The sequence below is a fragment of the Acanthochromis polyacanthus genome, chromosome 3 (genome assembly GCF_021347895.1).
Source record: "Acanthochromis polyacanthus isolate Apoly-LR-REF ecotype Palm Island chromosome 3, KAUST_Apoly_ChrSc, whole genome shotgun sequence".
Taxonomy (NCBI): domain Eukaryota; kingdom Metazoa; phylum Chordata; class Actinopteri; family Pomacentridae; genus Acanthochromis; species Acanthochromis polyacanthus.
The window spans coordinates 42,690,710-42,706,865 of NC_067115.1; the positions used below are offsets into that span (position 1 = coordinate 42,690,710).

Sequence of the window (16,156 nt, forward strand, 5' to 3'; positions counted from 1 at the left end):
ATATTCATTGAGCCGTTGGCAACAGCTGTGCGCCAGGATGTCAGGATCCAAGGAATCCGCTCTGGGGCAACAGAACACAAAATTAATTTATACGCAGATGATATATTACTTTATTTAGAAGAACCGGCTATTTCATTAAGGGAAGTATTTAATTTAATAACTAAATTTTCAGAGTTATCAGATTATTCCATAAATTGGACAAAATCAACATTACTTCCGATCACAGAAAATTCATGGAATCCTGCAGACCAGGACCCTCACTACTCTTTCCCTACAGGCAACTTAAAATACTTAGGCATAAAAATTTCACCTAAATTATCTGAATTAGCTCACTTAAATTTTTCCCCATTACTGGATAACATCACCAATGACCTACAGCGCTGGAACAATCTCCCTATATCTCTTATGGGACGAATAGCTACTATCAAAATGAAAATCCTACCAAAAATAAATTACTTCTTTGCAATGATTCCATTCAAACCAACGTCCAACTGGTTCCAGTCGCTGGACTCGGCTATCACAAAATTTTACTGGAATAATAAAAAAGCAAAAATCAGTCTATCTACTCTTCAGAAAAGTAAATCCGAAGGAGGTCTAGAAGCACCAAATTTTATGCAGTATTATTTAGCTAACCAGCTACAATATCTTATTCTATGGACACAACCTACCGTAGATGCCAACTGTTGGTTAGAATTAGAACAGAAGGATTGCAATAGCATCAGACTTTCAGACATACTCTTTATTACAACATCCATCAAACGACATAACTGTTTTAAAAACCCAATGATTTCCTCCACCTTGACCGCTTGGTGGAAGGCATTAGAAATTGCAAACTCTAAATGGGAGCCCTGTAAGTTTTCTCCCATTTGGTACAACCCTGATTTTCAAGTTAACAATCAGCCGCTCCATTTAGCTGTTTGGGAGCAGAATGGAATCACACATCTCCACCACCTCTTTTCAGATAATACGTTCATGTCATATACAAACTTGCTTCAAAAATACAAAACAAAAAATGGGAATTTTTTACATTATCTACAAGTTAAAAATATTATTAAGAAAAGAATCCCAACACTTCAAAGCACGCTCCGGCCGCCGGCATTAGCTGAAGCAATCATAAAGCTTTCTCCAACAACAACTAAAACCCTCTCTAAAATATATAAGTTACTCTTAAGCACTGATACAATACATTTACCTATCTCTAAATGGGAGTCAGATCTATCTATATCTCCGGAACCAGACTTCTGGTGGGGGGGGGGGGGGGGGTGTTGGGGTGGGTTGTGGGTGGGCAGCATGGTGGGGGAGGGGGGGTGGCGTGGGTGGGTGGCGGGGGTGGGACGGTGGGGGGGGCGGGGGCGGGTGGTCGTGGGGGAAGTGGGGCTGTGGGCCGGTTGGGGCGCCGTGGGGGTCCGCTATGGCCCGTCCTGCTGCGTGGGCCTTGGGGCTCTGGCTGTGTCGGGGGGGGTCGCTCCGGGCTCCTGGGCTGGGTCTCCGCTTGGTGGCTCCTGCGGGGGGCTGGGTGGACCTCCTTGGGCTGGAGGGGACAGCTCCCTCCTTTTGGTGGAGGTTTTCATGCATGCCAGACCCACCACACTGGCACCTACCAAAACTCAATAGAGTTTGTTCCTCTGGTTGCTGAGTCAGTGGAGGTTGCTGGGTTAGTGTCTGTGGATCTCACTCTGCTCTATCTATCCTTCTTGTGGCCTCCTGACATCTTCATGATTGATCCAGTTGGGACTTTGTCGTATTAGGTGTTTGTGAAGGGTTTTAGATTTGTAACTGGTTTTAAGGTGTGAATTAAAGAGCACAAACAAATAAAATGCACCTTTTCTCTTAGAACACTGTCTATGCCTCACCTTTCTGTCTGTCCTGTGTTTGTTTTATGTTTCACTTGGGTGTGCACAGCCCTCAATGGCATAATGTAGGAAACAGCTTGAAATAAACATGATAGGTTAATTTGCCATGAGGGCCGGTAATGGTCACAGTCACAAAGAAGAAAAAAAGTTGCACATGAAGCTTAAGCAATGACACCATGAGTGGTTGGTGTCATTTTTGAGCGGACTTGCAGACAAAAAAAAAAAAAAAAAACCTTTAACAATCTAGTTTGTCATGCTTGTGCAGAGTGGAATAAATCAACAACAGAGTCCAAGTGCATTATCTGCATGTGATCAAACATATGAAGTTACAATGCTGAACTGACAGCTACTACATTAAGCTGTCCTGACTTCTGCTATGCAATACTATTATAGTAAAAAAATTGAATTTTGATCACATGAGCATTTTTTGTCACCAGATGGCGCCACAGACGGCTGCCTCAGTGGCTCTGTGCGCTCTTGTTTTGTTCAATAGTTTTAGTTTTTGCCATGCAACAGGAGGTCTTTCACCAGAGATGAACTCCTAAACATCAGGGCTACAACCCCAACGGATCTAACTCCCACTTCATGGCATCATCTGAGGATTTATGGACATTCTGGTCAGAGGTGTGCTGACCCTGGCCAACACTATGCTGCTGCGACGCCGCGGAAGAGGGGGAGAAGAGCCGGGGCACTGGTGCGTCTTCGCCGGCGCGGTCATCGTACTCCACTGCCGGGAATTTTTTCTGTCCGACATGCGATCTCTGGGCAACAAAATGGACGAACTTCAACTACGGTTGGTAAAAATAGAGACCTCTCATCCTCATCTGCCCTCTGCTTCACGGAGACCTGGCTGTGTGAAAATACACCGGATTCTGCGCTCCAGCTGCGGGGTTCCAAATTATCAGAGCGGATCGACAAGCGGACCTCTCTGTAAGAGGAAAGGCGGAGGGATTTGCTTTTACATCCAGAAATACTGTTCAGCCGACCTGGAATCTCTCATCATTAACTGCAAGCCATTCTACTCGCCCCGTGAGTTCGCTTCATTCATTCTGATCGGTGTTTTACATTCCACCAGCTGGCTGCGCACAGGAGGCCCAGCGTACCCTCGCCGATCAGATTCAACGTGTAGAGCGAAAAAACCCGGACTCTCTAATTATTGTCCTTGGCGACTTTAATCTGGGAAATCTCTCTCACGAACTCCCCAGATATAAACAGTTTATTAAATGCCCCACCAGGGAGGAGAACACTTGGATCACTGCTACACCACCGTTAAGACACGCTTTTCATGCCGTGCCCTGCTCCGCTGGAGAGTCTGACCACGTTATGATCCATCTGATTCCTGCTTACAGGCAGAGGTTAAAACTCTGCAAACCTGTGATTAGGACATCAAAACAGTGGACCAGCGAAGCAGTGGGAAACTACAAGCATGCTGGACTCTACAGACTGGGATGTTTTTAGGACTTACACCAACAGCCTGGACGAATACACAGACGCGGTGACGTCATACATCAGCTTCTGTGAGGACAGCTGTGTTACTTCACGCACTACGGTGAGTTACAACAACGACAAACCCTGGTTCACCGCTAAAGCTCAGATCACTCAGGCTGAAGAAAGAAAGGGCGTTCAAAAGTAGGACAGAGACAGCTTCAGAGCAGCTAAATGTGATTTTGAGAAAGCAGTGAGAGCTGCTAAACGGCAGTACGCGGAGTCACTTCAACAACAGTTCTCTGTTCACGACTCCGCCTCTGTCTGGAAGGCTTGAAAAAAAATAACCAATTACAAGTCATTGTCTCCCCACTCCACTAACGACCTACGCCAGGCAAACCAGTTGAACGAGTTTTACTGTCGCTTTGAAAGGCAATGGACAGCTGGGCGTCTCATCCCGCACCTCACATCTCCAACTCACCTCTTCAAAGGCCAGCTTGACGACCCCATCCCACACCTCACACCTCCAACTCCAGAGCCCCCCAGTCCAGAGACCCAGCTCACTATACAGGAGAGAGAGATTAACAGGCTATTCAAGAAGCAGAACCCCCGCAAAGCAGCAGGACCTGACTCTGTCTCCCCCTCCACCTTTGAAACACTGTGCTGATCATCTGTCTCCAGTCTTCACTGACATCTTTAATGAATCACTGGTGACATGCCACATTCCAGCCTGTTTCAAGACCTCCACCATTATCCCTGTCCCGAAGAACCCAAGACCCACTGGACTTAATGATTACAGACCTGTCGCTCTGACCTCTGTGGTGATGAAGTTCTTTGAGCGCCTTGTGCTTCCTCACCTAAAAGCCCGTCACAGACCCTCTTCTAGACCCCCTGCAGTTCGCCTACAGAGCCAACAGGTCGGTGGATGATGCCGTCAACCTGGCTCTCCACTTCATTCTGCGGCACCTGGACTCAGCAGGAACCTACGCCAGGATCTGTTTGTAGATTTCAGTTCTGCTTTTAACACGGTCATCCCTGCCCTGCTCCAGGACAAGCTCCTCCAGCTGAGTGTTCCTGCCTCCACCTGCAGATGGATCACAGACTTTCTGTCTGACAGAAAGCAGCATGTGAAGCTGGGAAGCAAGTCTCCAAGACAAGGACAATCAGCACGGGCTCCCCCCAAGGCTGTGTTCTTTCTCCACTACTATTCTCCCTGTACACCAACAGCTGCACCTCCAGGCACCAGTCCGTCAAACTCCTGAAGTTTGGCTGATGAGACAACCCTCACTGGACTCATCTCTGATGGGGATGAGTCTGCTTACAAACGGGAGGTAGACAACCTGGTGACCTGGTGCAGCCGGAACAACCTACAGCTCAACGCCCAGAAGACAGTGGAGATGGTGGTGGACTTCAGGAGGAACACAGCCCCCCCTGCTCCCATCAAGCTCTCAGACTCCACAGTACTCACCGGGGAGTCTTTCCGCTTTTTGGGATCCATCATCTCCCAGGACCTGAAGTGGGAGATGAACATCACCTCCATAAATAAGAAGGCACAGCAGAGGATGTACTTCCTGAGGCAGCTGAAGAAGTTCAACCTGCCAAGACTATGATGGTGCACTTCTACACGGCCATCATAGAGTCCATCCTCTCCTCCTCCATCACCGTCTGGTACCCTGCAGCCACCCGCTCGGGACAAGAGCAGGCTGCAGCGCATCATCCGCTCGGCTGAGAAGGTGATCGGATGTAACCTGCCATCTCTCCAGGATCTGCACACCTCTAGGATTTTAAGGCGGGCAGCCAAGATCTTGGCCGACCCCTCTCCCCCTGGACACAAACTTTTTGAACCCCTCCCCTCAGGAGGAGGCTGCGCTCCATCAGGACTAAAACCTCTCGCCACAAGAACAACTTCTTCCCCTCTGCTGCATCGCTGATGAACACTGCCCGTGCCACTGCAAATCAGCTCTGTTGACCAGATTAATTACTACTGCGTAGGAACTGTACATACCTGTCTATTTTATCAGTATTTCTCATATTGCTTACTTACTATTTTATTGTACCTGCACCAAGAGCACCATAGAAAATTCCTTGTAAGTGTAAAAAACCTACTTGGCAATAAACCGCATTCTGATTGTGAGTCTGAATTACCAAAAGATTAAAATCTATTTTCTCTCCAATCTCATGTATTGCAGTGAGTCGTTTATTTCTGCAACAACTGTTTAACTAACTATTGCCAAGCCAGTTCAAGACAAGTAATGATGTGTTCATGAGAGGGTAAAGCTCAGTCATTCTGCATAGGTGCTTGTATGAAACAACAAGGATATAAAATCTTTTGGTCAGTTATAACCAAATAACCATAAGCACACCCACTCTTGTCCTCATTATTGCTGTGAATTCAAATGTGATAGTGGAGTTAGTTTAAACAATAGTCAGGTTCCTTATGTATTGATTATAACTTTGTGGGAATTTTTTTGAAGAATTGCAAACTATACATTTTCAGAAAGGTAATTGTCTAAGGAATCAGAAAAACAATGTTGCATTTGCCCAGATGTGTATATGGCGGCCATATTGGAATTAACAAAATGGCCACCATAAAATGTATGTATTTTCATATCCTGGCTCCTAAATGAGATGAAACGTTGATTTTAATGTCTAAACCTACATTTTCAGGGTCAAGGAATCCACTGGTTCAAGTTATAAAGCTTAAACATTTTTTTAACATTTTATTTTATCAACCTTCAGATGCATGACATATACAAAATGACCTGATGTGGTTATTTCTCCAAAACTATGAATTCACTCTCACACCAAGGGCACTGTTTGCTCCTGATGGAACAATTTTTCCATGTCTTGATAAGTCCAAGTTAATCCATCCAGGGGCGGACTGACGTTCGGGGATACCGGGCATATCCCCGGTGGGCCGATGCGGCTGTGGGCCGGTCGGACCACGAGAAAAAAAAAGTCTAGCGCGACATCGCCAACAGCGCTATGGTCCGCTCCACAAGGAGGCTGGGCTGACAGCTGGACAGCTCCTGATACCATAGGCTGGTTTACCTGTGATTGCTGCTGATAGCCAATCACATTTCAACCCTGCGGCAGTTAAAGCTGCTGTCCGGAGTTTGAATCGCAGCGTCTCCCAAAACGCTGTTGGTCCCACCCTCCCTCCCTCTGATTTCGCCCCTTTATTTGTGCACGCGCGCAGTACATGAGAGAAGTGCCCGGAGTGCTGCAGCATATGGCCTGTTTTGCTGTTTTCCCCTCTTCTGCATTTAGTACATTTAGTAAATAATAAAGGAATTACGTTAGAATGCTGTATTGAGTCTAACTTGTCCTAATACCAAAATAACATGAATCTGCTAGGACGAACGAGTAAAGTTTCAATATGTGATTACACTCGTGTATCCCTCTCGATGACGTTGTTTATCAAACTTAGTGCATTTACGCGTGTATATGTGTTAGATTGTTTATTTATTTCTATCTAGAGTTCAGAATTGCATGACTCCTCTGACGAAGAGTATGTCCCAGACGCCCCAACATCTTCCTCCAGAGGTCGGGCATCTAAACGAAGCCGCCAGGCGGGCTATGGAGGCTGTGGTCGGGGAGCGACGTGAGCACCCCGAGCCAAAAAACGTCCTGCAGTCTCTTGGCCTGACAAGCCGTGGGATTGGTAACTTTCTGGAAGTTGCTGAGCCCTGATGCTCTCTCCTCCACAAGCAAAACAAATGTGCGCGCGGTTGCGTAGTGCGTAGCTCGCCCACCTCTGCATGGGCTTGCTTGCTGTGCGCGTAACCGTTGATTGACAGCATGACAAAGCTGAAGCTCGAACTTGATTGGTCGGCAGCAACCGGCACTTTTTGGAATAACATGGGGGTCTATGAGAGGAAGGCGGAGCTCAGGAATAAATTTTCTTATCGCGTTATACTAACTTTATATTATAGTATCGAACTAGACTAACACATTTAAGCTTTGTTAAAAAATGATACATAAATTGAAAACAAACGGAAACTCCGGACAGCAGCTTTAAGTCCCACCCACTCCCTCACTCTGCAGCTGCTGTCACCTGTCAATCACACACAGACGAGACGGGCATCCAACGGCAACTTTGGATGGATGCGAGTCGGTGCAAAATATGGAAAAAAAATCCCAAAAACGAAAAGGTGGCGCTGAGAAGCTGAGGGACAAAAGGAGAAAATCCCTTCAAGACCATGCAACAACGAGCATGAAAATAACTGATTTATTTGGCGGTCGCTCGGGAGAAGTTTCTGGAAAGAGTCCAGAACTTTCCATCCCAGGCACAAGCACTAGCAGCATTAGTGGGACGAGTAACTGACTGACAAAGGTTAAGGTATAACTAACTATAAGTTTTATATTGTATACAGTTGTTTGTACAGTAGCTGCATAGTTGTTATTTTATTTAAAGTATAAGTTATCACATGATTGTATATAGTTGTTTGTATAGTTGCTGTATAGTTGTTATTTTATATAAAGGATAAGTTATCACATTGTATATAGTTGTTTGTATAGTTGCTGTATAGTTGTTATTTTATATAAAGGATAAGTTATCACATTGTATATAGTTGTTTGTATAGTTGCTTGCTGTGTAGTTTGTTATTTATCTATAATATATATAGAAATAATATTACATCTATATTTTCATCTATTTTTAAATAAAACAAACTTTGTGAAATAAACTTATTGTTGTAATTAAGTTGCCCTCTCGTGGTTTACTCGTGGTATAGACAGGTGGTGTCACTAACAGGCTGGCAAATAGGTAAGCTAAATTCTATTGTATCAACATGCTATAAAATCACAATATATCTGCAATTATTTTACAGTAAGCTACTGAAAGCTTAAGGTTAATTATTATTATACGATTATGGTAGAATTGCTTCTTTTTTCAGCGAGGAACTCAGGAACATGAAACTTGTGTTGCTGGCTGGTTGGTTGCCACACCATGCATGAAGTGGGCCGGTGTGTCCATGTCTCCCGGGCCACTGTTACCCCCAGTCCGCCCCTGAATCCATCTGCTTAAGAAGCTGGGAGAAGACATGTCCCATGAAGACCTGCCTCCTCAAACTGGAACTTCAAGCCACCAAGATGCAACAGATACAAGTTTTGCCGATCACACTTCTGATCAGCTAAGTCGGAAGATAGCACTGGTGGATGGCATGGTTCTTGTGCAGAAGCTGAGCAAAAAACTAGTGACAGTAGTGACAGTCAAGGATCTGAGTGGCTGCTTCAATGACAGACTGATGCAAATGACACAAGATTACGATGAAATCATCCTTGTGTTTGACACATACAGGGCAGATTCTCTGAAGAGTGCAACCAGAGATAAACGAAGACAAGGAAAAGCTTCTATTCAGTATCAAGTCAGGGATGACACTAACATCAAACACATCCCAATGAGCAAGTTCCTGTCCCATGACAAGACAAAAGCTGATCTCACTGACTATCTTGCTGCCAAAATTCTAGAGTACAACAGTGGATCCTCAAATCTGATCATCACATCTGCTTCTGGATACACTAGGAGCAACAAAGACCTGGTCTTTGAGGAAAATAATCATGAAGAAGCAGCCACACTGCTGATCCACCAGGCTGTGCTGGCTTCACAGCGAAACCCACCGGATGCAGAGTTAGTATTTTTCTCCCCAGATACGGATGTTTTAGTGCTAGTCACAGCAAAACTATCACCTCTTGCTGAAGAAAACGTCCATGTCTATGGCCTCTGGTGTTGTGCACATTGAACCACTGTGGCGAGCTCTTGGTAAAGAAAGAGCCATGGCTTTGCCAGCCTTCCATGCTTTCACTGGGGCCGACAACACAGGAAGGTTCTCCGTATAGGCAAGGCAACTTGGCTGCAGGTCTACCTCAGAACAGATGAGGAGGTTATCAATGCTCTACAGATGCTTTTAGATGAAGCAGAAGTGACGGAAGGAATGCAGTCAACACTGGAGTCCTTTGTATGTGCAGCTTACTCACTTAAAGGTATTAACATCAAAAAATCCCTGAACTGCGATGGCATCTGTTCTGCAAGCATAAAGCAGAAGGTGACAAGCTCCCTCCAACACCTGGGGCTCTGAAACAGCACATTTTGAGAGTCCATGTCCAAACAAGGACATGGGCACAAGCAGTCATTGCTCAGCAGGAGCCACAGCTGGATCCCCTGCAGAATGGGTACCACAAACAAATGGATGGATTGCTGAAACCAACGACCACAGATGTCCTCCCATCACCAAAGGCCATCCTTGAGATGGTCCAATGCAGGTGTAGATCAGAGTGCTCTTCTGGCAGATGTTCCTGCAAAGCAAAGGACTTAGCCTGTACTGACATGTGTCAGTGCAGCAGCCACTGCCAGAACGATGAAGATTCTCATGCTCTGATACACCATAGTGATGATGATGATGATGATTACGATGATGCATAAAGACTGTCAATGATTATGTCAAGCTGTTTAAAATGGTTGTTCAAAGACAAAAAGTTGAAAGAAATCTCAATTAAAACAAGTCTGTGTTAGTATCTGTCTGACTGTCTGGGATGTGTTGTTTTTTTTGTTTTTTTTTACAGATATGGTAGTTTGGGTTTATGATTTCTTCAATGGGATAATCTAAAAAATATGAAACAATAACTTGGACCATTGGATTCCTTGACCCTGAAAATGTAGGTTTAGACATTAAAATCAACGTTTCATCTCATTTAGAAGCCACGATATGCAAAAATACACATTTTATGGTGACCATTTTGTTAATTCCAATATGGTCACCATATACACATCTGAGCAAATGCAAACATTAATTTTCTGATTCCTGAGACAATAACCTTTCCAAAAATGTATAGTTTTGCAATTCTTCAAAAAATTCCAACAAAATGACATAAGACTATATGCCATCAGACTATATAACACTACTGTGTAGTTGTTATTAGGTGCAATATTTATTATCTTGTTCTTGCACTTTCGTGACTTTTGCACTCCTCTGTTTTTTGTTTCTAAGAGCCCTGTAACGGTAAATTTCTCCTTTGTGAGATTAATAAAGTCTATCTTATCTTATCTTATTTTAATGAACTTGACTACAAGCTGATATGGGGATTTTAGGATGTAGTTGTCTCATTTTATGGCTTTGAGATAGGAACGCTGAGACTGTAAAACTCACATGGGCGCACATACACACTAAGCAGTAAAGGAGTGGCAAGTCCACGTGACCACAAGACATCCTGTGGACTATAAGGTGCAATCACGCTTGAACTCCAATCACTTCGCCCTGACCACTGGAGAGAGCCAAGGTAAGACTGCAGAGATGGCTGTCTAGCAGTTCAACTCAAAAACTAACAATCTTTGTCTCATATTACAGCAATTATGCTCTACAGCAAATTTTAAAAATCTCTACGGTGTCGATTATAGCGTTTCTTGATGGTACGCAATGATTTAAAATATGATGTTGAATAATGTTTATTGCTGAGATGCTAGTGGGTTCAACATATGATAATGATGCATCAATATTGCGTTCAAAAATCCTTCTTGTAAAAGATACAGACCTGCAAGAAATGGATGTTCAAAGCCATCTTTTCTAGAAGTTTAGGAGCAGGGTTCAAATTGTTCTATCATGGTGTAGATAGGAAGAGAAATGGAGTAGGAAGGAGGAGCTTGTTAGGAATGTCCTGGAGGTAAAAGAGTGTCAGATCGAGTGATGAGCCTGAAGCTAGAAATTGAAGGTGTGATGTTCAATGTTGTTAGTGGGTATGCTCCACAAGTAGGATGTGAGCTGGAGGAGAAGCAGAAATTCTGGTTGGACCTTGATGAAGTGATGCAGAGCATCCCTAGAAGTGAGAGAGTTGTCATTGGTGCAGACTTCAATGGACATGTTGGTGCAGGAAACAGAGATGATGAGGTCATGGGGAGGTTTGGTATCCAGGAGAGGAACGCAGAAGGACAGATGTTGGTTGACTTTGCAAAAAGGATGGAAATGGCTGTAGTGAATACTTTCTTCCAGAAGAGGCAGGAACATAGGGTGACCTATAAGAGTGGAGGTAGGAACACACAGGTAGACTACATCTTGTGTAGACGGTGCAATCTGAAGGAGATCAGTGACTGCAAAGTAGTGGTAGGTGAGATTGTAGCCAGACAGCATAGGATGGTGGTGTGTAGGATGACCCTGGTGGTGAAGAACATGAAGAGGGCAAAGGCAGAGCAGAGGACCGCAATCATTTGTTGAGCTCATCCATACACCAGTCAGCGCACAGTTGGTCGTTGCTAAGGACGCTTCCATCGTTGCTGTGGTGGCTGCTAAGGAAGCATCCACGGGCTAAACCAAACGACGTAGGTCTATATGTTATTGTATTTATTCGTTACATTGTGTCGTTATCTGAGCTCTTAACATATTTGTGTAGTTACTGACGATATCTATTGTTAACCTTTCCTGCTGTCCGCTTTCTGACCGTTGTCGAGAAAACACGGGAGAACAAAGTGCAGCACTTGCGGCACCTTTCTTCTTCAGTGGTGTCTGTGTAAAACAATGTCCAACATGCAAACAGCACACCTAGCGCCATGAAGCACAAAATACAGGTGTAAATCAATGACATCTTACAATTACAATGTCCTGTCTTTTAACCAATAAAGACACATTGCCCACATATAAAGAACTTCACATCAGTTTGTTTGTTTGTTTGTTTTATTAAGAACCCCTATTAGCTTTTGCAAAGCAGCAGCTATTCTTCCTGGGGTCTTCATAATTTCATTTGTGACAACACCAAAAAGCAACATGTACACAAAATACATATAAATCAAATTACAAAATACATAAACAATACATACAAAAATACACGTATACAATACAAATAACATCACAAAACTTGTACTAACCAAAAGCATACAACACATAATACTCCCACTTTGAATTATAAAAATAAAATTTTCTTCTTCAAAGATACCATGGCCTAACAGTAATAATTAAAGAATAATCTACCTCAGAAACCAACCATATCATAAATCACATAAACAGTAAAACACCAAACCTTACATCCTTGCTATTGGTAATATTCACAATATATATGTATAATTAAAACTATCTTGCTGTAGTGACATTACAGTCACTACATTTAAGTTTAAGATTTAATTTAATGAATTATTGTATTTTACAAATTTCTATTCCCAAGCAACCCACTAAACTAATAACTAAAATTTTGTGCTACATAATGCTCTTTTAGTTTTATTTTAAAGTTTTCAATATTCCCCATTTTTGAGACAATCCGGATGTTATCGCTCGCTCCCTACAAAAGCATCAGGTTTTTTTTATATTTTGGATTTCGATTAATTAGATGATCAACAAATTGATGTAATTTCCTGGTGGGTGTGTTTATGCAGCCTATTAAATACTTTTTCCCACATGAAATAAAGTACAATCCATACATCATGGTCCGGTGTTCATTGTTTGTTTTGTCCATCCATCCATCCATCCATCCATCCATCCATCCATCCATCCCACACAAAGTGCATTTTTTGAGTTCTCTATACTTCTATCCATGGTTGTGCTGTTTTCATAGAGGCACACAACTTTATATTGCAGTAAAAACAATGAGCCCAGGGGGAGTTAAAACATGACTGGAGCAACTAGAAACTACTTCAGGGAGTTAATGACACACCAGCATAGCAACACAACTACAGCAACAACAAATACCACAACATCTACAGAGAAAAATATCATTATTGCTCTCCTCATTATTACGAAATATATATACTCTTTATATATGAGGAACCATAAACACGCTAAAGACACAATAAAGTAGGCAAAAAAAGGTAATGAATAAAGTTTCACACAAACAGGCATAAGGTATTCCCTAAGGCCTGAATTTTAACATGATAGGGTTAGTAAATAAATAAAAGGAAAAAACAGAAAAGGTAAAAGCAAAGACAAAATTTTCCTTTTTATTTATTTATATATTTATTTCTCTTTATATTTCCACATTTATTTATTTATTTATTTCTCTTTATATTTCCACATTTATTTATTTATTTATTTCTCTTTATATTTCCACATTTATTTATTTATATTTTGATTTGGCACTCCTATTACTCCATACTAATCAACCAGCATAACGGTATAAAATGTGACGCTGTCACAATTTAATGCCGTGACGTGAAATTCAGCGTAAAAACAAACCAAACCAAAGATGATTTCCAATAACTGAATGGATAATGTGAACGTTTTATATATATTTCTCGCTAAAAATGTCATCAAAATGTTTTTTTCTGTCCAAACTATCTTAAAATAATGCATTTTCCACGGAAAATAAAAGGAATGGCCGCCATGTTTTTATTTTGAGAAGCCTGCAGCAAGCAGTCACGTGACCCTTCGTCAGACCCATAGAAAAGAATTGGGGGAAAAAACGTGAGAATCTCACAATTTTCAGGCCCAAATTGTGAGATTGTAACGTTTTGCATTGTGGACCAACGTGACTATGTCACAATTTGCTATGAGACTGGGTTGTTGTCGGCGTTTCTGTGTGCTTCTCTATGATGTGCAGCTGATTGCAAACACACTGGGGCATGCACGTGTTTGGCTCTCGGCCTCTCTCTATGCCCTCACCTGCTCTTCACAGCACATTAGGCAGGATGGCTATAAGCCTCTCACCCACCCAAATAGACACATACCCACACAGTCATACAGACATTCACCTTGTTTTTGTCTCCAGCAGTATAGTGGAGTGAAGCCTAATTGCTTGAGTGATATGATGGGTGCCTTTGCAAATACTAGACTCAACCTGTCGGACAATTTTGTCAAGTATTTTCCAAAGTTTCTATTTTTTATCCCGTCCTCTTTACCTAGCTCTATGATTTCAGTGCTTCTCTCAGCTTTCTAAGGCTTTTGCAGAATCCAAGGATAATGCAAGGAAAATATGTGTATGCCAGATATGTGTTTACATATATATAGTTTTTGTGCATTCGTATGTATACGTATCCAGCCAATGGGCCTCATTAAGCAGGGAAGTTTTTGGACCTTTGAGACCTTGCCTTCAGTAAACTTGGTGTCATTAATGGGTGTTAATGATGTTGGCCTTTGTAATCACTCTGTATATGTATGTGTGTGTGCATTTGTTTTTGTGTGTTAGATGAGGAAAAGACGGTTTTCACGGTTGGAGGTGACCCTCATCGTCCTTTTCTTATTGATGACAGCAGCGGCCCTGACTTTGATAATTCTGTTTGCCACACAACCATCTGTCACTAAAGAGGGTAGGTGAACTACACACACATACTGTATTTTTGAACATGTTAACTTCAAACTTAAACATTTAACCCCATTTAAACACTTTTCATGTTGTTTGGATCTATTGTAGGTGTAAACTAAAAAAAAAAAGAATCATAGTTCAAGATGACAGGCACCAAACTTTCCTTTCCTAATTGTCTAATGATAATCAAGTCAATAAGTCCTTCAAAATAAGCTACAAAACATGATTTTTTAAATGTCATTTCTCTTCAGAACAAGACATTTTATGACACCCTTATTGGTCAAGATACATTGCATTTGTGGCTTTTCAAAACTAACAAAAATCACTGCAGAGACATACATCTGTCTAACTGGAGACGGCAAATGAGCACAGGCCTCATGTTAGTTAAAAGAGCTGTGGTCATAGTTACAAAGATAACCAAGAAGCTATGTAACCACCTGGTTATGGTTGAGCAACACTCCTCGTTGGGTAATGGGAAACAAATAATTATCTCACACTGACCCATTCATCCACCCTTTACAGGGTAGAAATTGCTCTTTTAATGACATACAATTCCTGCTTCACTGCACACATGTGCCTAAGTCTGAAACCACTGAATAGACGGCATACTGATGTGTCGTGGTGAAGTTACTTTGTCTTGAATTTGAAATACTGATTTAACTCTTCTGCTTTAATCAAACATTTTATCTTTTAGAGCCTCCAAAACCAACACCAGAACCAACACCAAAACCAGAACCAACACCAGAACCAACACCAAAACCAGAACCAACACCAGAACCAGAACCAGAACCAACACCAGAACCATTTGTTCCTCAGTGTCCCAAGATCCCTGTGGCTGAGAGAGTAGACTGTTACCCTGATGCTGGAGCCTCAAAGGTACGAGTCACCATTGTCTCATAGAATATAATGTAACGTTTGTGAAGAAGGTTTTTCCAAAGATACTGAGTTAAAGCAGTTATTCTAACAACATATACTGCTCAATTATTACTTTTAGTACAGCCACAACTGAATTATGGTTATTGATAATGGTGATAATAGTTAGCCTGGTTATAAGGATTATCAGAGAGATGGCAAATATTATAATAGAAATGTTTATGGTAATTGTAATGACAATAAGACAAACTTGGACACTGAGAACAACATCACCTTTCCTACTTGAACAGGACGGATGTGTGCGGCGTGGATGCTGCTGGAGTCCACTGAATGAGCAAAGCGCTCCTTGGTGTTTCTTCCCAACCAACCATGGATACACAGTGGTGTCACAGGGGTCCTCAAATCCTTATGGTAAATTCCAATTTCCCCTGTCTACCCCACTTCCCAACTCACATGTTCATCCACAGAAGAAAATATTTAGCTTTCCATTTAGCTTATTTCCTAATTCTACCTGCTCCTTCAATCTGTCAGCCTTTTTCACATCACAAGATTTTCTGTTTTCCACTCACTTTGCCTGAAGGGACGGGCTTCTGTGAAATATGACATGAATGGCATATCAGAAAACATGACTGACTTTGCAGCAGGCAGGTTTTTCTATTTTCTGCTTGGCCTCACAGCCTTGTGAGTTCAGTTATTGTGTAAAAGCAGGGAGAAACATAGTGCTTTCTGTATGAAGTCTAAACTACAACATTTTCAGTCACATTGGGAACATATAAAAACATTTATTG

At 42.3% G+C, this 16,156-nt stretch overlaps 2 protein-coding genes across 2 annotated transcripts in view; one reads left to right on the forward strand and one right to left on the reverse strand.

The window, feature by feature from the left end:
* The window catches only part of LOC110972432 (zinc finger protein 391-like), a 240,306-nt gene that overhangs the window by 116,099 nt on the left and 108,051 nt on the right, over nt 1–16,156 (reverse strand). The gene's annotated exons all lie outside the window — the stretch shown is intronic.
* LOC110972433 (sucrase-isomaltase, intestinal-like) overlaps nt 14,436–16,156 on the forward strand; it is a 63,117-nt gene continuing 61,396 nt past the window's right edge. The window contains 1 exon segment of the mRNA XM_051945875.1: nt 14,436–14,499. Coding sequence (XP_051801835.1) covers nt 14,436–14,499 — 64 coding nt within the window.